General features: G+C 45.3%; 2 protein-coding genes across 7 annotated transcripts in view; one reads left to right on the top strand and one right to left on the bottom strand.

Annotated features, from left to right (window-relative positions):
• LOC308572531 (transcription factor CP2-like protein 1) overlaps positions 1-13,661 on the top strand; it is a 32,171-nt gene extending 18,510 nt beyond the window's left edge. For all 4 annotated transcript variants that reach the window (XM_081168678.1, XM_081168676.1, XM_081168677.1 and 1 more), the window contains 11 exons: positions 1,774-1,880; positions 3,612-3,764; positions 4,685-4,795; positions 6,429-6,526; positions 7,215-7,269; positions 9,067-9,160; positions 9,867-9,957; positions 11,007-11,086; positions 11,349-11,494; positions 12,332-12,383; positions 13,530-13,661. In XM_081168678.1, the coding sequence (XP_081024804.1) occupies positions 1,774-1,880; positions 3,612-3,764; positions 4,685-4,795; positions 6,429-6,526; positions 7,215-7,269; positions 9,067-9,160; positions 9,867-9,957; positions 11,007-11,086; positions 11,349-11,494; positions 12,332-12,383; positions 13,530-13,567 (1,025 nt within the window). In that variant the 3' untranslated portion in view covers positions 13,568-13,661. The remainder of the gene's footprint in view (positions 1-1,773; positions 1,881-3,611; positions 3,765-4,684; positions 4,796-6,428; positions 6,527-7,214; positions 7,270-9,066; positions 9,161-9,866; positions 9,958-11,006; positions 11,087-11,348; positions 11,495-12,331; positions 12,384-13,529) is intronic.
• A 5,071-nt stretch (positions 13,662-18,732) lies between these two features.
• FBXL20 (F-box and leucine rich repeat protein 20) overlaps positions 18,733-22,837 on the bottom strand; it is a 68,197-nt gene continuing 64,092 nt past the window's right edge. For all 3 annotated transcript variants that reach the window (XM_081168694.1, XM_081168693.1, XM_081168692.1), the window contains one exon: positions 18,733-22,376. In XM_081168694.1, coding sequence (XP_081024820.1) covers positions 22,269-22,376 — 108 coding nt within the window. In that variant the 3' untranslated portion in view covers positions 18,733-22,268. The remainder of the gene's footprint in view (positions 22,377-22,837) is intronic.

The raw sequence follows: 22,837 nt of genomic DNA, 5'->3' as shown, positions 1-22,837 counted from the left end.
TATTATAATGTATTATTATAAAAGTACATTATAATTATAATATAACAACAACCCACTCTTTCCCATAAGGTTCCAGGCCATGTTACAACAATTTTAAAAAGAACATTAGAAGCAGTTTAAAACAACTTAGGATCGTAAGATCCAGGGCTCAGCAAACGTTTTCAGCAGGGGGTTGGTCCACTGTCCCTCAGACCTTGTGGGGGGCCAGAATATATTTTGAATAAAAAAAAAAGAGAGAACGAATTCCTATGGCCCCACAAATAACCCAGAGATGCACTTTAAATAAAAGCACACATTCTTCTCATGTAAAAACACCAGGAAGGCCTCACAAATAACCCAGAGATGCATTTTAAATAAGAGGACACATTCTACTCATGTAAAAACACGCTGATTCCCGGACCGTCCACAGGTCGGATTTAGAAGGCGATTGGGCCAGATCTGGCCCCCGGGCCTTAGTTTGCCTCACAAGAATAGGGCGCATCTTGAAAATATACATCTCAAATGTCACAAGGCCAGAGGTGCGTTTTCAGCACTCACCAAAAGCTGTGTAGCGAAGGTGCCAGACACACTGCTGTGGGGAGGGAGATCCACAACTTTGGGGCTGCCACATAGAAAGCCCTCTCCTGGGCCGCCCCACAATCTTCTGAGGTGAAACATCCAAGAGCATCCCCTCTGCCAATCCCAGCACCCAAGAGGGTCTGTAGCGAAAGAGGCGGCCTTTCAGGCATTTGGGGCCCAAGTCATTTAAACACTAATGTCAGCACCTTGAATAGGTGCCCTTGTGCCTTCATGTCCTTTGCCTGGGCAGGAAAATGTTTGGGGCCTGCCCTGGAGTCTCATCACTGGAATATCTGCTCTATCAAGGTCTTTTGACAAGACTAAGAGGCCGGGCAGGTCTTGCCTCAGGGCAGCCCTCATTGGCAGCAGCTCTATTCACAGAATCTGGTGAGAAACCCGCCAGGGAAATCATTGTCCTTTTCTCATGCATTCTGCTCCTAACCTGGGGCTGGCCGAGATATTTTTATGTCTCCAAATGCCTCGACTCCCACCCTGACATTTCAAGGTTTTCTGGAGCACGCTGTCCTGCTCAGCCACTACTTCGCCAGCACCGCTTCACGTTTTCGGCCCTCTCCACATTTCTCTGCTTCTGCATTCCACTGGCAGAGACTTCTTCTTTAGGGTGAGGGAGAAAATGTATTTATACATACAAGACTATCAGTATTTGTGGCACTTTAAAAGAACATCATAAGGGAAAACAAAAAGGGGTTTTGAGTATAAAATAGTCAATGGGGAAAACAAAAGGGGAAAGCGAGGAGGAGGAAAATGCAGTTGTGTGGACTTAAAATTTGGTTACTGTTGGGAATAAGAAGCAAAAGATTCTTAAGGCAAAGTCTCCATGGGAAACTTGAGCTCGGAAGAGGGATTTGAAGGAGGGCAGTGGAGAGACAGGAGGCGGCAGCCCAATTTCTGCTTCACTAAAATATTAGGAGAAGCAAAAGACAGTCTGTCTTGGGAGGTGATGGGAAACATTCGCTGGGGACATCTAAGCAGAGGCTGGGTTGCACTGAGCAGGGAAGGTGTTGTTGCATCCTGCACTGTGGATCCTGCTCTCAGCAAGGGGGCTCAGATGAGAGGATCTCCAAGATCCCTTCTATGATTCTATGTGCACTCCCAGGGAGGAAGCTCCATGCACCCCCCTCCCCAAGGTAATTGTTCCGATTGTAAGCTGGCCCTGAAATCCTGACCCCCTCTTCCTCTGATGGCCAACTACAGATATCCCCATGTCCGTCGGCATCCTTGAACCTCATATCCACCCAAACTTGCTCAACACCGTGGAATTCCTGTGGGACCCGACGAAGCGGACTTCTGTCTTTGTCCAGGTAAGCAAGCAAGGTGGGGATACCTGCCGGTAGGACTCCTTGACTCCTACAGTTGCTTTCTCCTCCTTTGGGCCTTTATTCCCTTTCCCCTTAGACCAGTTTTGCTTCCTCTGTATTTTCCAAGACATACACCATTGACACTTAATGTAAATACAGTATGTGTAAACAAACCTGTATGCCTTCAGCAATTGAATAACAAGTAGATGTTGTTAGGATAATAGCAGTCAGCAGATGCAAGCAAACACGAGTCGCAGTCATAGGGGCAGTTTTAGGGTGGCATAACCGGTGCTGGTCACAAAGGAGACCGCACTTCTGGGGCTGCCGAAACAATGCTGTAAAAAGGAGTGTGATAGGCATGTGTGTGTATGTGCACGCTGAAATTTGAGAGCCCTCTGGCAATAGTACTGTAAGTAGGAGCTGCCACAAAATGTTGCAGTGCAGACAAATAGAAGAAGACACCTTCACCCCGGTATGGCTCCCCTTTATCACATACACAGCCCAGCAAGACAACAAAAATCCACCAACAGCATACAAATCAATATGGCTAACCTGATCCAAAACACCCACCCACCCCACTCACACATGAAAACAAAGACCACCACAGCCAACCACAAATGAATAACCACACCCTAGGCCAACCCCAACCTCTCTCACCACCAAAGGAACACAAGTGAACAGCAAAGAACCTGCACAAGCAACGCTGACACCAAACACTACATATAGTAAGTAAAATAGAAACATCGCCACCCAACCCCACCCCACCCATCTTTCCCCCCCCTCCACCTCTTTTCTCCTTTTCTTCCTAATGTCTCAACAAATGAAACTGATTTGTAAAAATGTTACATGGGGGAAAAATACGAGAGACATTGCACACTTTTGTAAATCAACAAAACCTTTAATAATAATAATAATAATAATTAATAATAAAACGTTGCAGTGCAGAAGGACCGGGATTCCAGCCACTCAGTTCCATTCCTACTGCCTTCAGTCAGTTAATATTCTGTGTTCACTGAGCATGCTTACCCTTTATTGGGCTGTTTCATGGAGGCCCCCCCCCCCCATGGATGGCTTTAAAAGAGGAGCAGATAAATTCATGGAGGATAAGGCTATCAATGGGTACTAGATCTGATAGAGATATTCTTCCTCCACTTTTGGAGGCAGTGATGCTTCTGAATGCCAGTTGCTGGAAGAGAGGGCTCTTGTTTTCAGGTCCTGCTTGCATCTGACTGGCCACTGTGAGAACAGACTTCTGGGCTAGATGGGCCAATGCTCTTAAAAAGGCCTGCTGCACTTCTGCAAGCCTTAGGGTTCCCCAGACATTCAGATACTTCCCCTTGTTTGCGTGTGGCATTTTTTTGGCCCCATAAACACTGGCACGGGTGCCTGAGCATTGGAACTAAAAGGGATGTTTGCTACCACTCTGGCCTTGCACATGGAATGAGCAAAGTTGTTTTGTACAGGCTCTTGACTGTAACAAGGCTCATTTCCACGCAGCTGCCCAACCTGGAAGAGTCCTTGCGCAACAAGCCTGCGGGATAGCTCGGTCAGTAGAGTAGAGCACGAGACACTTAATTTCAACGTTGTGGGTTTGAGCCTCATGTTAGGCAAAAAATAAAATAAAATAAAATCCTTCCTTCCAACTCTACAACTCTATGAACACCCCCTATTCCCAGTTGATGCTGCTTACCCGTTTTCCGACCTTCCTCTTCCCCCATTTTTTTTGGGTAACAGGTCCACTGCATCAGTACTGAATTCACATTACGCAAGAACGGTGGCGAGAAAGGTGTTCCCTTCCGAATCCAGGTGGACACCTTCCGGTCCAATGAGAAGGAGGAACATGTGGAGCACTTGCACTCGGCCAGCTGCCTCATCAAGGTCTTCAAGGTAATGCTGCCTTGCCCAGCAGGAGCTGGTGATCAAACCTAACACCCCCACCCCCAGAAGCAGGATACTCCCAGCAAAGAAGCCTTGCCACAGAGCTCCTCTTTCAGAAAGCTGAAAGCAGGTGTAAACAAGAGAGTGCCTGCTCTGTGTGACTCGAGCAAATAAGCCAAGTTGTATTATGCTACATAAGGCAAAACCTGGGCCTAGTGAATTTGTTGGGAGCACCTAATAAACTAGTGTGCCGTTACTAAAACTAAGGGGGTATGAATCTGATTTGGCTTCTGGATGGGATGCCCTCTAAGAGCAAACCCTATGAACAGCAGGCGAGACCTTGTTAGTAGTGCTGCCCAGTTGGGGGCTGATCTGTGACAGGGCCTTTTCAGTGCTGGTTCCCTATCTTCATCATTAACTTTCAAGTTGTTGTTGGGTTGTTGTTTTTTAATCCTGTTTACCAGGAGTTTGGTGGCTAAAGAATTCTATTCCAGGCAACCCTGAGATCATTGGATAGAAGAATGTTTTTGGCTGCTTTTATATTTTTGTTTGTTTAAACTGCAACTGATTTTTGATGTTTTAAATTATCATTGTTTTTGGAGTATTTGTCTCCCTGGGCTCCTTCCAAATATAGGCGCCCCCCCATTGTTTACATGTATTCAATATGTAAACAACTATGTATAAGCACATCTCACCAAACCCAGAAGTGACCCAGAAAGACATCACTGAAACATCGCTAAAAGGGGGGAACAGGGGCAGGCCAGGGTGTTTGCAGGCTTTATCAATGGGTTTCAATTATGCGTGATTTCACCGATACGTGAAATCAGAACATAAATGGGGGGGGGGCTACCAGTAACTATATACAGGACCATACTGTAAGTGTATGTGAAAATCTGATTTTATAGATATAGCAAATGTGTACTTTTCAGCCCAAAGGAGCAGACCGGAAGCAAAAAACAGACCGGGAGAAGATTGAGAAGCAGTCCCTTCAGGAGCGTGAGAAATACCAGCCCTCGTACGAAAGCACCATGCTGACAGAGGTACAGGTTCCCTTTCTACAGCAGGGACTGAGAATAAAAGAATTGTTTAGTTGGAAGTGACTCCAAGAGTCATCTAATCCAACCTCCTGCAACACAGGAATCTTCTGCCCAAAATGGGGCTCAAACCTGCAACCCAGAGATTACGAGTCTTGTGCTTTGCCATCTGTCCTATCCGAGCCTTATAACTTCTGTGCCTTCAGCTATTGTTGGTAGGGCTGGGCGATATCAGCTTTTCAACATCGCAGAATATCACCAGCCCAACATCACGGTCTGGTGATATACCGTGGTATTGAAAGAACAAGCTTCATTGGCTTCAGCCTCACCCCAGTGCCTAGGGACGCAGAGAGAAGAACAAGCTGTATTGGTGCCTCGCCAGTGCAGCTTTTTTCTCCCTCTGCACAGTATGAGGGCAGAGTGGGATGGCGGTTTCACTCAGCGATATATCGCTGGTGAAATTGCCACCACTCCTGAGTCCCTCTGCTAGCAATACTTGCTGGAGGAAGTCTCTAGCAGAGGAACCTGGTGGCAGGTTCACCAGCGATATACCGCGGAGTGAAGCTGACATCACTGTCTGCTCCTCATACCGGTCCTGGCCGATATATGGATATATCACCCAGGCCTAATTATTGGACTGCAGTTCGTACCATCCCTGATGAGTTGCCATGATGGCTGGGGCTGAAGTCCAACAACAGGCTCCCCCCATCCGTAGCTTAGAGCCAGCTTTCCCAACCTGGAGCCTACAAGATGCTTTGAACTACAACTCCCATCAGCCCTAGCCAGCACAACCATTCTGTCGGGGGCTGATGGTCCAGGTCCCTTCCCATTCCTAATAGCCCCTTAAGTCCTGGCGTCTTCGTTGTTCTATGCTTTTTTTTTATTCAAATCAAAGTTCCACGAACAGCCACATTCTTATCTCACAATGCTTTTGCTAGTTATAAAGGTAAAGGGACCCCTGTCCAGTCGCGGACGACTCTGGGGTTGTGGCGCTCATCTCACTTTATTGGCCGAAGGAGCTGGCGTACAGCTTCCGGGTCATGTGGCTAGCATGACTAAGCCACTTCTGGTGAACCAGAGCAGCGCACAGAAATGCCGTTTACCTTCCCACCGGAGCGGTACCTATTTGTCTACTTGCACTTTGACGTGCTTTCGAACTGCTAGGTTGGCAGGAGCTGGGACCGAGCAACGGGAGCTCACCCCATCATGGGGATTCGAACCACCAACCTTCTGATCGGCAAGCCCTAGGCTCTGTGGTTTAGACCACAGTGCCACCAGCGTCCCTTTGCTAGTTATAGGGGCAGATAAAAGGTTAAGCAGGGCGCTAAAGCCTTGTCCACTGGGAATCCTCCTCAGCACCTCATCCAGCATCTAGGTTTTCAGTGGGCATTGCCCACATAACATCAAGCCTACCATTGCATCCATAACGACTAGGAACTTGCTTTTTGAACAAAAGCTTTCTGCAACCATGCAGTGCCATGATGCACACAGCCCTTTGATAGGTGTTCTCTGAAGTAGGAGGGCCGTAGCCCCAAAGCACCAGAGGATGGGTGTGTGTGTCAGATGTTGCAGCATCCAAGGTCTAACATTTCTCTCCTGGTCTTTGTTTCCTCTTACCACCTCTCCCCTCCTTTTCCAGTGTGCCCCATGGCCAGAAGTTGCCGGCAACCTTCACAGTCCTCCAACCACCCCTGGACTTGTCTCTCCCCATCCCTTCAAGCTTCAGACCCCTGAAAGGTAAGCTGGGCAAAGCAAGAGCCTGTGGTAGCATGAGAAAAGAACCTCATCCTTTTGAAACCCTGGATGACTCCCCACCCCTCATCCCCATGAGCTGCATTTGTCCCGACTTGCTTGCACAAAGCTCATGCGGAGATCAGACTATCTCCTGTCTTTATTGAGCATTCCTTCCAGGGCTGTTAAATGACATTGAGGATTCGTCCTGATTTGTGCCAGTTGTGTTTATACGTCTTCCTGTAAACTGTTCATCTTTCCCACACTGTCCAGGGCATTTTCCTGTCACTTGCCTAATCGTGGCGGGTCTCCCCCCCCCCCAAATTTGGCGGATTTGTTGTGCTAGGGCGACAGAGCGCTTCTAACTGCTGTAATCACACAAACCTAAATATCTGGTCTGTGTTTGAATCCCTCCTGCAAAATGCTGACCATCTAGAGGGGACCCTGGCCATCGAAAATGAATCCAGTGGTACCTCGAGTTAAGAACTAAATTCGTTCTGGAGGTCCGTTCTTAACCTGACCTGAGGTACCACTTTAGCTAATGGGGCCTCCCGCTGCCGCCGCCCCACGATTTCTGTTCTTATCCTGAAGTTCTTAACCCGAGGTACTATTTCTGGGTTAGAGGAGTCTGTAACCTGAAGTGTCTGTAACCTGAGGTACCACTGTAACCCGCTTTTGTTCCTCTGTTTGGCAGGATGTGCTCCTCCCCTGGCTACACCTTGGATAGCTCATCAGAGAGCACAGCAGAGGTAAGCGGGGGACGGGACATAGGCTGGCTTCACCCTCGTAAAAGTTTTCATCTCTTTCAGTTTAAATTTTCTAGGCACTGGTGCAATCTTAAAATGTTTTTATATGATACACTGAGAAAGCTGTGTCTCAGAAAACCACACAGTTAGGTCCATTTTTCCGCAGGTCCCAACTACTTGGGCTCACCATGAAAACCAGGAGGCGTATTCTAGTAGTTTGCATTTATTTGTTCAGATTAGGAACATAAGAGCAGCCCTGCTGAATCAGGCCAGCATCCTGTTCTCGGTGTCTAACCAGATGCCTATGGGAAACCCACAAGCAGGATTTGGGCATAAGAGCCCTCTCTCCTCCTGTGGTTTCCGGCAACTGGTATTCAGAAGCATTACTGCCTCCAAGCATAGTGGCCCTGTGCCCCCGGCAGAATGTCCAGATTGCTCCCCTAGCCATGGACGAATTAGCTCTTTCTGCCTCTCCTCCACCCATTCAGTTCAGGGACGCGGGTGGCGCTGTGGTCTAAACTACAGAGCCTAGGGCTTGCCGATCAGAAGGTCGAGCTCCCATTGCTCAGTCCCTGCTCCTGCCAACCTAGCAGTTCGAAAGCATGTCAAAGTGCAAGTAGATAAATGGATGTATTAGCTCTTTCTGCCTCTCCTCCAACCACCCCCTCCACCCATTCAGTTCACCTTCTATTAAAAACCTTCTATGAGGCAATAACAATATTTTTATTTATAGACATTTTTGCTGATTTTGCACCCCTGGTGGGGGTCCACTTCACCACCCACTAGCTATGGCCCTGGCTCTGCCACGAGTGTGCAAAATGCCCGGCAATCCTTGGCTGATGTGTTGATTCAGAAAGGGTTCCCTGAAGGCTCTAGCACAGGGGTCAGCAACCAGTGGCAAGGGACTATTTGATGGCAAAGAGATCTGAACCTTGCCCCTGCCCCATAATCCCAGTAGTTTTGCTAGCTTGTGCCTTCTCTTGCTTTGCTTTCCCAAACATGGTATGAGAGTGACGCCTGGTGGCAGCAGATGGTTTTACTTTTAGCAGCTGGCATCCAAAAAGGGCATATGCATGTGTGTCACTATGCTTGGGAAAGGACACACCACACACAACAGCACCAGATAATTGCCAGTGGCTTGTCCAGGTCAACATTTTTGTTGGTGTTGCTCTTCTAAGCAATACCAACGGGAGCTGAGGAGAGAGCCCGAAGGTTGTTGTCCCCCCTGCACTGAGTTCGAAACATGCCACCTGCAGCCCACACCTCGTCCAGGTCTCTGAACTGATTGCACACAAAGGCTCTTGGGAACAAATTTTGAAGATTTTCTTTTTTCAAATTCCTGCCAACAATTTTGTCCCACAGCAGCACAGTGCCACTAACTGCCATCTCTTTTATTTCATTTTTATTTTTAAATTGAAATCCTAAATATTCATGCAAGTCATCCAGAGACTGGGGGATGTAGAAGAATATAAATTAAATAAATATGGGTTGGTGGCATTACAGCAACCCCACCTTTTTGGTAGGGCTTCAAGGTTCCTGGGCTCAGTCCTAAAACATTGACATGACACTCCAAATCCAATCATAGATGGTTGCCTGGAATGGGTGAAAAAGCACTGTTGAATGTTTAGCAGGCTCTTACCAAATCTTTTGGCACCAGCCAGCGAAGTGTGGAAGCCAAGAAAATCCAATTGTTCTTATACCTGGGCATTTATATACTGCCTTTGATGTATCTGATCCCCAGTGCCCTCTGGGTTGTAGCTGATGTTGGTTTCTCCATGTTTCTCCCACTCTTCCTTTCAGGCCCTGAGCCCCAGCGCTTCCATCTTGGAAACCCAACAATGGTTGCACAAAAACAGGTTCCCCAATTACTCCCGGATTTTCGCTAGCTATACAGGTGAGGCTTTTCCTTTTCCAACACATAGCTCGTCTCCCCTTTGAAATGTTGATTCTCACCCCCCACAAGTCCCCTTTTCTGGTCTCCCACCAGAACAACCCCCACCCTACAAACATTTTTTTAAGGCATGGAGAAATCTCTGTCACACATTTTTAAAGTTCAGAGAGAAAGCCACCGCTATGCACCGCAGAGCAAGCCGAGATTTAGATTGCAATCTCCGCAAGGCAGACGCCTGTCTCTGATTATGTGACAATGTAAAGCGCCAGGTACATTGATGGTGTCATATAGTCACAAATTGATTGGCTGTGCCAGTCCCCGACACCCTGGAAATATTTTAAAGGGTGGAGGAAATTAACTCCAAGGCACATTGTGGAGTGAGCCTTCCTGAAGCTGTGATGGGCTGGACAAAAGCATCAGAATTGACAGTGGACCAACTCTGTCTTGAGCCCAAAAAAGCTCATTTGGTAGAGCATGAGACTCTCAGTCTGAGGGTTGTGGGTTCAAGCCCCACAATGGGCGAAAGATTCCTGAATTTCAGGGGGTTGGACTACATAATCTTCGTGGTCCCTTCCAACTCTATGATTCCGAGTTATTTTGCTCCCACTGCTGTCCCAGGAAGATGCACCATGGATTTTACAACTTCAGGACACATTCTGGGCAGGGACCATTTTGCCAACAGATTCCTCTCTTTAACTTCCTCCCGCAGGAGCTGACTTGCTCAGGCTCTCACGCACGGACCTTGTGCAGATCTGTGGAACAGCAGATGGAATCAGACTCTCAAATGCACTAAAGGCCAGGTATGGAATTATGTTAATTCCCCCTCAGTTAAAATTGGAGGGGGGGGGCAAAGCTAAAGGGAAGAATATTATTATTACATCTTGTAAAGAAGTCCTCAAAGTAGCTTAGTGTTGATAAAACATACACAAAGGGTCAGGCTGCAATCTTCGACCCACTTACTTGGGAGAAAGCCCCATTGAACTCTATTAGGATTATGCCTGAGTTAGCTCCTGGTGTTGATAATGCCAAGGTTGCATTATCATTATCAGCTGCATGGGACAGCTGCATATTTTTGCACTGCAGAGGGGTGGAAAGAACCCTGAGGGACCATCTGTGATTCTCGGTCAAGCCAATTATTCAACCCAGCTTCATGTTTGTTGAATCAGAGCAGGCAGCTGTGGCTTCTTCTACCCCACAACCTTCTCTGGCCTGCTGAAGCAAGCAGGACTCAAAGAGCAAGTGGGGAAACGGGAATGGGAGCAAAAGGAGCAGGTGGAAGGCACCACAGCTGACTCACCACCTAGCTGCATTTCAAAGGTTAAAGGGAAATCTGGTAGGCCCTTTTTATCATTAAATTTGCATCTCCAAGGAGCTCCAGGTGATGCATGGGGCACCATCCCATTTGTTAATGTGCCCCCAGCACCCAGAATTATCTATGGGGCCAGGCACTAGCTAGAGAGCCCTTAGGGCAGATGTCATCTAAGATGTGACCAGCAGCTGCCATCTAGACCTGTATAGAGGGTGATGTCACTGGGTTACACTAGATGGTGATCCCAAGGGCAGGATGCTGCTGGTGGCGTGGGAACCTGAAGCAGGGCCTTCTCAGTGGTGGTGCCCCACTTGTGGAACACCCCTTAGAGAGGCATGGGTGGCTACAACACTAATGGGTCTCCCTTACAGGGCAAAGCCCTGGGATGGTGCTTAGTGCAGTGGGAAAGCTACTCTGCATTAACCCTGTAGGTTGGGTTTGATGCGAGGACCTCACTTCTAGAGGGTCATAAATTCTCAATCTTTGCACTACGCCATCTTACTAGGTATTGGTGGGCTACAAAACTTTGCCTCCCCTCAGGTGTGTGCGCCCTCGGCTCATCCTTTACGTGTCCAGGGAGGTGGAAACAAGCGGGAATGTCTCTCCAAATGAAGCGTCTGGTAAGTCAGTGTCACTTTCCCAAGTTTAGCATTAGACTCTTTATCTGGCTCCATATATTCGCACCTGCCAGTGGGCAGGAAGAACCTCTCTGTGATTTTAAATGACATTTTAAAACATCCCACAAGGGACTTGCACACCCTCCCTGCCAGCAATACTAACGTTTTGATGTTTGTGTTTGGCCTGAACATTTGTTTTTGGAGGCACCAATTTCAATCCCCTTTGTTTTAAAGTGTGGGGTTTTCGTTTTCTTTTCCTCCAAAGCCCTGTACCAGGAATTGTATCTGGAAGAGCTGACCGCCAGCGAGCTGACCAATAAACTGGCAGAACTGCTCAGCCTCCCAGCCAACCAGATTCAGCAGGTTTCCAGGCAGGGGCCGACAGGAATTCACATCCTTGTCAACGATCAGGTATGAGCCTTATTTTCAAGCCTAATACCATGGCCTCCTCCGAACAGGGGCCAGAAGCTGTAGAGCTGCCTACAACTGACCTTGCACCAACCTGGAGCATGTTTAGAAATGGAACTTGCCTCCACATGAAACCATTTTACTGTATCCAACACTGTTGCTACAACACAGGAGTGGTTTTTTTTTGTTTTGTTTAAAGAGTGTGTTTCCATTAACATTACTAAAACCCTATGTAGATCAGTATTATCCCCTTATTAGTTTGCAGGCAGGACAGAGGCTGGTGAGTTGATGATGGAGATATTTCAACCATGGAATGTCTGGTGCAGAAGACCTGAGTAGGACACATTCTTATGATCAGCTGGATAAATTAGTTTGTTAGAGCCTGGTGCAGATAATGCCAAGGTTATGAGTTCAATCCCCCGTAAGGGACAGCTGCATATTCCTGTATTTCAAGGGGAGAGACTAGATGATCCTCAGGGTCATCTCCAACTCTACAAGTTCGGAAGCAGTGCTAAACTTTACAAGCCCCATCTAAGAACCCTTAAGCATTCAAACCAAACTCTCGAGCCAGATTAAATTTGCATAAATCTATTTTCAAAAACTAACACTGTCTGTGCACGTACACTCACATGCACATGTTATATTCAGAGTGCCACCGGGTCTTACGCTTGCCTGCTATCTCTTTTGACACATCATGGCCATCTGCCACTGAGATGGCCTGAGGTCTCTGGGGTGCCTCTCTTACACAAACCCAGAATCTCCAAGTTGACTTTAAACCTGCTACTAGGGGTCTGGCCAGCTTCTAACCTTGCCTTGTTGCTCTCTCCTGGGTTGCCACAGATGGTCAGAAATCTTCCAGACGAATCATCCTTTGTAGCAGCTGTAACAAAAGGTAGGTGAGCTTACCTGTAACAAAGAGCAGAATCTTGTGGCACCACCTTACAAGCCAACTCCTTTGTTGTGAAACTGACTTAAATGGGCTACAGTTCACTGTCAGATGTACTCTCAGTTGGCAATTTCCCCCCTCTGCACATGGGGGGGGGGGGCTCTCAAACCATGGAGACACAGGAATAAGGAGAAAATGGTGAAAATCTAACACATAGACAATTGTTCACAAAAGCTTGTGCCATGATAACTTGTTAAGTCTTTAAAGGAAGCTACAAGTCTTTTTAGCAGTTTCTCTCCTGCCTTTCTTCCATCATGAAGGCAGATTTTTAGTCAGTCTTCCATGCAGGCACTGATCTGACTCACTCTCGTTCAGTCCAACAAGGGTGCTGTATCACATGCACTCAGTTTGCAAATGATCTTGTCTCTGTGCATAGACAGATTTGTTTTCCAGCTAAGGATAATTCTTTGTAACAAAGTGGGTTTTAGTGGACAAATCCTTTTGCCTCAATAAATGCTAGTCTCTCAAAGGCTCTTCCCTATTCCTTTGGTGTAGTGGACTAACATGGCTTCCTCACCCTGAAAAATCAAATTGAGACGTTTTGTAAATACGGGGGCAGAAGAACCCTAAAGCGAGCAGTCCATTTGAAGGTGGTCCCCTGTAAGCCCAGGGAAAAATGCCATATATTCAGTTTGGTTTACAATATATGGCGTTATAGTCTAGTGATTATAGGAACAGGGATCTGAGTTCAAATCATAGTTTTAAACAAGGAGTAATTTGACAGCCTTCTTCAAGCTACTCCTCACCTCAATTTGCCATTCCACATGTTAGAAACCTAAAAGATGATGGCAAATAGTTGGTATTAGCTGAATTGCTTGGGCAAGGGCACAGAACACTCCTTTGCTGGATCTTACGCAAGGGCTCACAAAATGCCAGAGTTGGCCCCAAACCACCCACTTTGAAATGAACCCTAACAAGCCCAGTCTAGCCTAGTCAAGAAGTGCAGGCAGCTTCCCTGCAGTGGCAGCTAGAACCCCCAAGCTAATAATTCTTACCCCCTGGATCCGTATGTATGAAAATATACGAAAGCCACCCATTCACTGGGTAAGAAACACTTGGAAAATGACTAATTTGTGTTGTGTGTCACTACAGTGCAGAACACAGAAGGTTATCACTTAGTTCTAAAATAGACCTGGACCTTCTAGAAGATGACACGACGCTGGCCTCCAAGAAGATGAGGAGCAAAGGGATGCAGAAGCAAGCATAATAATAATATATAGAGAGAGTTATTAAAAACCACAAGTTCACTGTATCTCATTGAATGCAAGATTTCGCAAGGCTGAACTCTTCAAGATCTGGAGCCGAAGGACCAAACTGGCTTTTGTTTGTAGCAACAGAGATCTGCATCGAAACTGAACACAGAAACAGCTTTCCATCTTGCATCTGAAACTTATAAGAGGGTGGGAAGCAAGTTGATGAGCAAGCGGGATGAGCAAACATGCTTTTTCTTGATAAAGGAGGCAGCAGAGATGTCAGTTATACGTGAGAAAGTATCCAAGGAAGATATATTTGTGTATAGGCTGTATAGGATAAAATTAAAAGGTTTTTTTAAAATAAAAAAACAAAAACAAAAACCAAACCTCACAGGCTTTTGCTACAGTATTGAAGTTCCAGCACGGTGTCAATAATTGGTTAGCAGAACTGTTGCAAAAGACATATGGCTGTTTTTTGGAATATGTTGTCCCTACATAACCATTTTCAGAATAGCTGACCTGCATCTGACACGAGGCCTTGGGAGCAACAGCTTCCTGACAACGCCCACTGCACAGATGGGCGCCAGGGATCTAGCTGGGAGTGCAAGAGGTCTCCTAGCTATCTAAATGCTTGCACTGCTATCCTTTATGTGGTATAATTAATCAGTTCTCAGGCGCAAGCACATCTTTAATCTTCAAGCAGTACCACAAGGCAGAGATTACCAGTGTAGCTTGCTCAGAACTTCTCCAGCTCCTGCTCTCAGCCCAACTTACCACAGGGCACAATCTACTGAATATCTTGCCCCTTGCAAGCAACGGCCAATTGTATGTGCGAAGAAGACACCACCACCCCTTCCCCAAAGTGCTTGACAACAGTTTTAGTGTGCATGCATGTTAAACTGGTTCGCTGAGTTTCTGTTGGGCAGGACAATCTGTAGTTAGAATGTCAAGCTGGAGAGATGTATCATCACCACAACTGGAGAAGAGGGGTGGGACAGCTGCATACCTGGCAGAATGAGAATCTGTTAATGGCGCATTTCTTAAAACACCAAATGCTTGACCTCCAGTATGTATTCTAACTTTCAGGATATAGCGAGGTCACTTTAATAGCCAGGCTTGTTTGTCTGGTGCTATCCAATTACATGAGTTTGGATGTCAATTTCTGTGTGTCAGTTTTATTAAGAAGGAAAGCCAATCAAACATTGAAAGGAGGTGGTTCATAAAAATCTAATGGAAGCTTTAAGCTGCAATTCTACATACTTACCTGGAAGAAAGCCCCACTGAATTCAATGGGGCTCACTTACAAAGTTGCATAGGATTGTGCCAATGGTTACGAACTCCAATGTTGCACTTGCTCTGTAGACCAGAAACACAAACTATTCCAAACCACTAGCTTTCAAATATCTTTTTCCAAGAAAGGTATATGCCTTTATACTGCTTAAAGCATTTTTTTCATGTATTAGTATTAACTGCAATCTAAAAAAAAAATCTATTTGTATTTTGATGTATTTGTCTATGCCTTTTTATATTAAAAAACAGCTGTGATTTACTGCCATCTGTTACCAGCTGGATGTGTGTTTTAATGGTTTTTAATCCTTCCACACTATAGGGGAACTGTAACAGAATTATAAAATAATCAAGAGTGACTATTTTTATGTCAGATACACATAACGTATTTGTGCAACCACACTTGTGACCTGGAATTTCTCCCCTTCCACATACGGGAAATCTTCTAATAACCTGGCAAGGCATTGCTGAGTGCACAAGCTTGACTACACTGATTTATAGCCTCAGTTACAGGGACCATTACACACACCACAACATATAAAGCATGAATGGGACACACATATCATAAGGACACAAACTTGCCAAGGACCTGAGACTGAGAGCAGGTCCCAGGTGAAAATACGCTATAAGCACAATTTGGTGTGAAAGTGCTCCTTGGGATCACTCCACTGTAACCCCTTCGAAAGAAGACTCAGTGAATTCATGAAGGATACAGTTATACATGGCTACTAGCCATGATGACAATGCTGTGCCTTCATGGACGGAGGCAGCAATGCTTCTGTTGATGAAACCTGGGGTGAGGCAGGAGAGAAGAGGGAACTCTTGTTTATGATCAGGTCGCTTGCAGCTTTCCTCCAGGCATCCGTGGGAACTGGATGCAGGACCAGATGGGCTCATTTTATGTTCTCATAGACACAAGTCTTTTAAACACAGTATTGTGGTTTCCAGTCTTAGTGGGCTTTGAGTGGCGGCATGGGCACATTTGATTATGCAAACCATCTCATATACAGGCAATGACCTAGTTAGGCACGTCCAAACGATACATGATCGTGTGCACATGCATGGCGCTGAACCCGGAAGTAGCCCAAAAATGCCATAAAGATGTCACAAAAAGGGGTGGAGCGGGCTGAGGGGGGGGGGGTCCGGAACGCAATCCCCAGTGCAAAAACGAGGATCACGTGTGCCAACAGCTCTATTCGCTACAGTACATGGTGGATGGATACAATGCTTAAACTTAGTATTTCACCTAGAGTACTAGTATTACAGCTCCCATCAAATATATAATAACGGCTTATTTGCAAAATGACTCTCAAAAGAAATCTCCAGATTATTATTCTGGGCCTACTTAAAGTTCACAAAAAATTCTGCCGCAGGAACAAAGACAAATCATAGAAACAAAGTTCTCACCACAGGACCCTTCACAGCCACAATTTGGAAACTTTTTCTTTTCTTTTCGTGACCATTTCCCCACATTACAAACTTAGCCGAAATCACAATATTGTAACATGGACAGAAAAAGAAAAGATTGAGCTACATATATATTTATATTTGCTTTACTTTTTGTTAATTGACATTATTATATTCACAATCAAGTGTCCAGGAAAGGTGAAAACACAGTTTACAGGATCATAAAAGTAGTATTTTACAGATATCTCTGTATTATAGTTATGGGGGCTGAATGGCAAGGTTCCAACCTGGGCATCCAATATAATTTTTTATGAAGAAATGGAGGGCCTTGTTAATAAAAACAACGTTTGAAGATATGCTGGCTTTTAAAACTGCTCAACATCACATGGAATGTGAGAAGAACTGCACTGCAGCAATCAGAAGTTGTGTTTCTTTTAAACTTTTGAGTAAGAAATTCGGAGGAGTCACATGTGAGGGCAATCCTAAAAATAATTTGAAAAGCACAACATTCCTTTAAACACACCAAGAATGATGAGGTTTGTTTAATAAAAAGTGTTCACATTATAGTTACTGTGCCAGAGGTTTCCTGATAGTGGGTGGTACAATCAATTCTACTGTAGGGTTCTCAGTGCGAATGAAATTTAGTATTTAACTATCAAACATCCAGCCTGTGGAATACCAGCCGCATCCTTAATATGTCTAATACAATTATTTCTGAATGCTAATCATCCCAAACTTAACCAAAAGATTAGATCACAAATTAAGGGTAGCCCAGGGCTCTTACTATACTCCTTCTCTCTTAAAACAGAACATTACTGTGTAAGCAACCATGTCATACAATTCCCTCCCCAACACCTGTCGAATCACATAATACCATGGGCCAGCCATGCCTACCATATTCAGATTAAAAGAGGGGAAACAAATACCCCCCTGGAGTTCATAGTAATAGCCACTGTGGGAATGGTTTCAGAATTGTGACCAGTGGCTGCATTATTGTACCTTGAAATCTAACGAATTCTGTTGATCCAGCGTTCCTCCAAAGCTTGAGGTTCTTCAGAGAACCTGGCTGCAGATGTTAACTTCATTCCCGTTGCCTTCACGCTGGTCTCAAGCTTGTCATAATATGCAACAGGATATAGCAGAAGGCTTACAACAAAAGTAGCTTTCACCATGTACAACTTAATATGGTTCAGGTACAGGAGAAGCCAATGGCAAGGCTGTTAAGTTTTGACATCTGGAGTTTTCATGATTTCCAAAAGGCGAGGAAGGTAAAGAGTAAAAATTAAGAGTGATCGCAATGGCCTTCTGACAACAGCACTCATCATATACTCGGTAATCAGGGCGAGCTGCTGTAGCTGGAATTTGTGGGAGCAAAGAAAATGGCATTTCCCATGTAATTATGGATTTGGCACATCTGGTTAGAACAGACTTTGGCCACAAGGCTATTAAATTCTCGCTGTGTTTCTTCAACACTCAGCCTTCCCATTGATCCTAGCAATTTGAATATCAAATGCAGCTCTCCGCCCCTTGTCTCTCCCCACCCCAACTGATCACCAGCAACCAGGCAGTGGAGGACAGACAATTATTTCATCACAAAAATAGAGTCCCTTACAAAATGGGGCATTTTCATGACACAGTGCACTTCCAGAACTCACTGTATGTATCGAACAGTCAGTTAATACACAGGGAGTTAATACACATTACTACTTCCAAAATTATGTATAATAAAAATATGATCTGATTAATCTGTCCCAAAAAGCAGCAGCCAGATGCTCCCACTGAGGCAATGGCCCTTCTGTTTATTCCCAACATCTGTTATATTTGCCTCTGAAAAGGCATTCTTGACAATCACAGCTAATTCTTGCATCAAGCCATCCATGCTAACAGATGGGTATGGTTGCTTCTGGGGGGCCTTGGCTCAATAAGAAGTTATTGTGCTTTTTGTACTCGCTGAGCTCAGAAGGCTTGAAAAATTAAATCTGCCATTGTTTACTTGCAGGTTTCGTGCAAGTAAAGTGGGGATTCTGCACATGTCATGGGGAACTGCTTTACATTGTAAGCCTTCAGGGTCAATCTAACAAACAAAGGGAACCCCTTCTGAGCATTTATGCAGCTAATCTGGCATGTGGCTGACACCTCACTGGGTGCACAAAATTTAAAATGGGAACCCAGGTCTCTCTCTCGTTGCAGCTCTATGGACCAGCATGCACTGCTGGTTGCAGTGAAGGGGAACTTGGCCTTCTTCGAAGGTGGTGATGTTTATTTACCCTTCCCCAAGAGACACAGCTGTCTCAATGCGTAATAAAATATAAAGTGACAGGAAGGAAGTACCTAGGACTGAACACCAGAAGACAAGAACACAGGGAGCTCTCATCCTATGCAAAAGCCATTCTTCTAACAAGACAAGCTTAGAAAAATGTGGTTTATTGATGTTATTAATAAATACACTGACAAGGGTGGAGGGGAAGAGAAGGATTTGATTATTGGCTTTAAAAATTATCAATCAAGTGATATGAATCAAGTTATCTTTCTGTTCTGCCCTTCCACTGAAAATAACACGGCACCGTCACTTTGGTCTCAACTTCTCTATGTTGGGAAACGAACTGCTGGCAAATTAAGGTCCATTTCACACATTTAGAGTGGCATGCAGACAGTTGCCCTGGGGTGCTATTCCACCTAGTTGGGGAGGCTGAATGCTTCGATCTGGAGACGGAGTTGGTGAAAACAATCCTGCAACTAGCCCTGTCCATATGGATGAAATATTCCCACACACGGACACCCCTCAGTGGTGCGCGACTGTGAGTAAGCGGTTTCCACAACATGACGTGCATGAGATTAAAGGCAGCCCTTAGGGAGAACCACTACTTACGATCGAACAAATGTAAATACACTGCATGCAATGCAGCAAGCACTGCTGCTCTACAATTCCCATTCGTTTCAAGCAGTTTGCACTGGAATAAAGTTGGATGGACTGCACTCAAGCTTTTACTCCCCTCCTTCCATTCCTAGAGGAAGGTTCTACTTTCAAGAGCTGTGCTGAACACTGACAAGCTGGCAGCACACGCACACACACAAACACACACTCCTGGCTTGTTCAGGAGGTTCGGTAACACTGCAACAGTGAGTTGTTTCCACAATGTCAGCAATTGCCACAATGATGTTTGGAATTCAAAAGATGGAATTATGCTGCCAAGTTTTAGAAACGAGATGCACGAATCATAGATGGGAGGGGAAGACTATCAACCATATTTCTATGCTGGAGTTCGTAAAATGTTGTGTGTTTTTTTAAAGACACAAAACTCACAAGAATCATCAGTAGACATCTGGGTGGAAGAAAGAAGATCAAAAGTTTTAAAAAAGATTTTGGGGGAAGGAAGGAAGGAAGGGAAAAATGAATTATTTTAAAAACAGGCTTCGCCTTTCCAGATCTTTGGTAGCAGTCTGAACTGCTGGAAGGCCTTGTGAAAAACCACATTGGTGGGTTTGGGAAATTTAACACAGGTGTGTTTGAGAAACCAAAGATTGCTGTATAAATATGTTTCTCTGGGAGTACTGAGAAAACACAAATCCTCTGGAATCAAAAGAAATCGTGATTACTGCTTTGGGAAAATGCAGAGAACACTTCACAGGACAATTTCCATAAAACAGAGCTGTTCTCCAAGCCCTTCCCCAATTATAGCTACAATTGTCTGAGGTCTGTGATCTTGGCGGGACAACAGAAAATTAGTGAATACCTAATCTCATCATCCAGCACCTAGGATGCTGTCTGGGCCAGACACCTGTCCCATTATATCTTTGAGACCAGCTCATACTATTTGTGCAATTTGTGCTGGGTTCCTGCTTTGGATGGGGACCCCGACACTTAAAAACAGTTAGGCCAAGAGTGAAACAGAGCATGCGTTTCCTACAAAGCCTCACAATCTGCCTTAAGAATCCTCATGAGCACTGCTGTTACTATGGTGGTCTTTTTTTAAAAAAAGAAACCATCTTCTACTCTACGGGCTTAGACAATCGAGCTTTTGAATCCAACCAAAGTGCAGTGGGAAAGTTGTTTTACAAGCCATGCTTTGGACAGTCAGAAGCCAGCACAGTTGAAAACAAAGCAGTAGATCAGAAGTGGACTGGCAACAGGCTAATTAAAAAAACAAAACAAACCACTCATTAGCAAATGCGGATGTGCTCACTAGCAGAGCAAAGGATTGTACATCAGCAAGGAAGCCAGATTTCTCAGGACAGAATTCTCATTATGAAGGGTTCCCCTGTGCTTTCTGTACAACAGCCAAATCGGCAGGTGCTATTAAGAAAAAATGTGTTTGGGAACTGTTAAGGCGGGAAGGGCAACTTGTGATGGGAAGGGCAACAGGCGACCAAAATGCTGGAATCATTCAAACTGGAGGAAACTGATATGGTGCTGTGCTTCTGCCCACAAGACCTTTAAAAACCCATCCAGAAATAAAAACAGCTACCCAACCTAGCCCTGCAAGGCATCAAAAAATGGCTCCGGTGCTTTTGAAGAAACAAAACGTACAGTTATTTAATGCTGAAGTGGAGGAATCTGGCCAACTTCCCTATCAGGGTGGTAACTGATTTGTAGGGGAGAACACACAGGTCTAGCGATGGTGCCAAGGACCCCACATCAAATAAAGAAAGATTTTCAGAGGTGGCTCTAATGATACCATTGCATTACTATGGCAAATAAATAGAACAGCACAGCTGTGTGCCATTTCCCATTTGTGCTACACATTGTTCTTCGACGGGGTTACCTTTGAACACACAGGATGCTATGAGCCCCACTTGGACTGTGTTATGGGTTAAAAGAACCTAGAGAAGACTCTCTATAGAAGCAATTTTGCTTTCAGAACTTCATCCCATTTCACAGCTGTGATTTCAAAGCTCGCCCTAGCCTCCTGGTGGTAAAATACACCTTTTAAAAAGGAAAATAGCTTAACATATATTTTATGTTCAGTCATTTCATACAATCTCAGAATGGTTTTCTTAAATAAATAAAAAAACCCCCGAAAACCTGGAGATACTGAAGAAGGAAGAGAGAGAAAAACAAAACAAAAGAAAATAAATCAGACCTGACGTTACAGATTTCTAGCTTTATCGTCACAACAATCTAGGAAGCCTCTGAGCCAAATGCTATGGAAACATGGAAGAGAAACCGCTGAACCTTCAACATGAGCATGCTCCGTGGATGTGCCGGCACAGAAAACGAGGAAGCACAGAAGCGCAGGAATCAATGTCTCACAATGGCTGCTGTTTCAACATTCCCTAACACAAGGATGATGATTTTTAAAAAGTAAAAAATATAACCATGGGCTTTTAAAGGTTTTACGTTTTTCTCCTCTCTGGACAGTGGTGGTGAAGATTCAACGTCTTATTTTGTTCCCTTCCTTGGTTATCACCGCTGCTTCCACACTTGCATCGAAGGGTTTGTCCAGTTTGCTGTTTCCAATGTCAAAAGAACAACCCTCTCCCCTCCCACCCCCCCCAGCAACAGCAGTTCTTCAGATGTGCGTGATGATCCCCTACCTCCCCACTTTCTCTCCCACCCACCTCCCCATGATTTCTTCTGAGCATGCCCAGTAGGAATGGTTCATAATAATACCAATCCACCTACAAGAGAAAAAAAGGGGGAGAGAGAGAAGGAGCCCACTGATCCAGCTCCTAAACTCCAAGGTCCTTCAGTTTGCTGGAAGAAGTAGGTGAGAGTGGGTGTATATACTGCAGTGTGTGTGTTTTTGTGTGTGGCTTATGGGGCAAAATCGGGAAGAAACTTCTGCGACCAGCTCCCCCTGCTTTGCTTTCTTTTCGAAAGGCCCTCGCGAGAGACCACCGGCATCACTTTTGTCGTGTGGAGATACTGGTGTCCACTGTTACTTCTAGAAGGGTAATTTAAATACTCAGTTTTTGTTTTGCACAAGGTAGATTGGCTCCCGCGTCATAGGATGATGCAGCATCTGCAGAAGCGCTGTCTGCTGCCCCCCACAGATGGTGGTGGGGTCACGGGTGCGAAGTAGGCGTGGACTTTAATATTGGGTAAGTGGGTCTGAAAAGACAAACACATATATTTCCCCATTCAGAAAAAAAATCAGAAAGGTGGGGGAGAGCATGGGTTGCACACAGAAGGACGCTGGGCTCATGAGTTGCAAAGCAGATCTCCGTAAGGAACAGGGAGACATTTCAGGGAAGGTGTTGGTTTTCCCCTCATTCTTCCCACCCTTTTCCCCACCCTGTAACTGGCATATCAACATTTGCCAGTTTTCTTCCTAGCCCGCCACTGTTCTGCTGGCCAGTGAAGGGAACCCCTTAATTCTATATAGGCTTCTAACATATTGTAGATTTATAGGCCTCACTTAGGAAAACACAGGTGGCTGCCAAGAACTGAAAAACTCCCTGAACTCTGCATCCCGTTTTAAGCAGGCTCTTCGTTGATCTCCCTCTTCCTATTCCAGTCCCACAAGAGGCTGAGTATATCGTGTGCGCCCCCCCCCACTACACCAGAAAGAA

The sequence above is a fragment of the Podarcis bocagei genome, assembly GCF_964188305.1.
Source record: "Podarcis bocagei genome assembly, chromosome: 13".
NCBI classification, from domain to species: Eukaryota; Metazoa; Chordata; class Lepidosauria; order Squamata; family Lacertidae; genus Podarcis; species Podarcis bocagei.
Note: the sequence above shows the minus strand (reverse complement) of the source record. Positions and strands in the feature narration are given on the sequence as shown.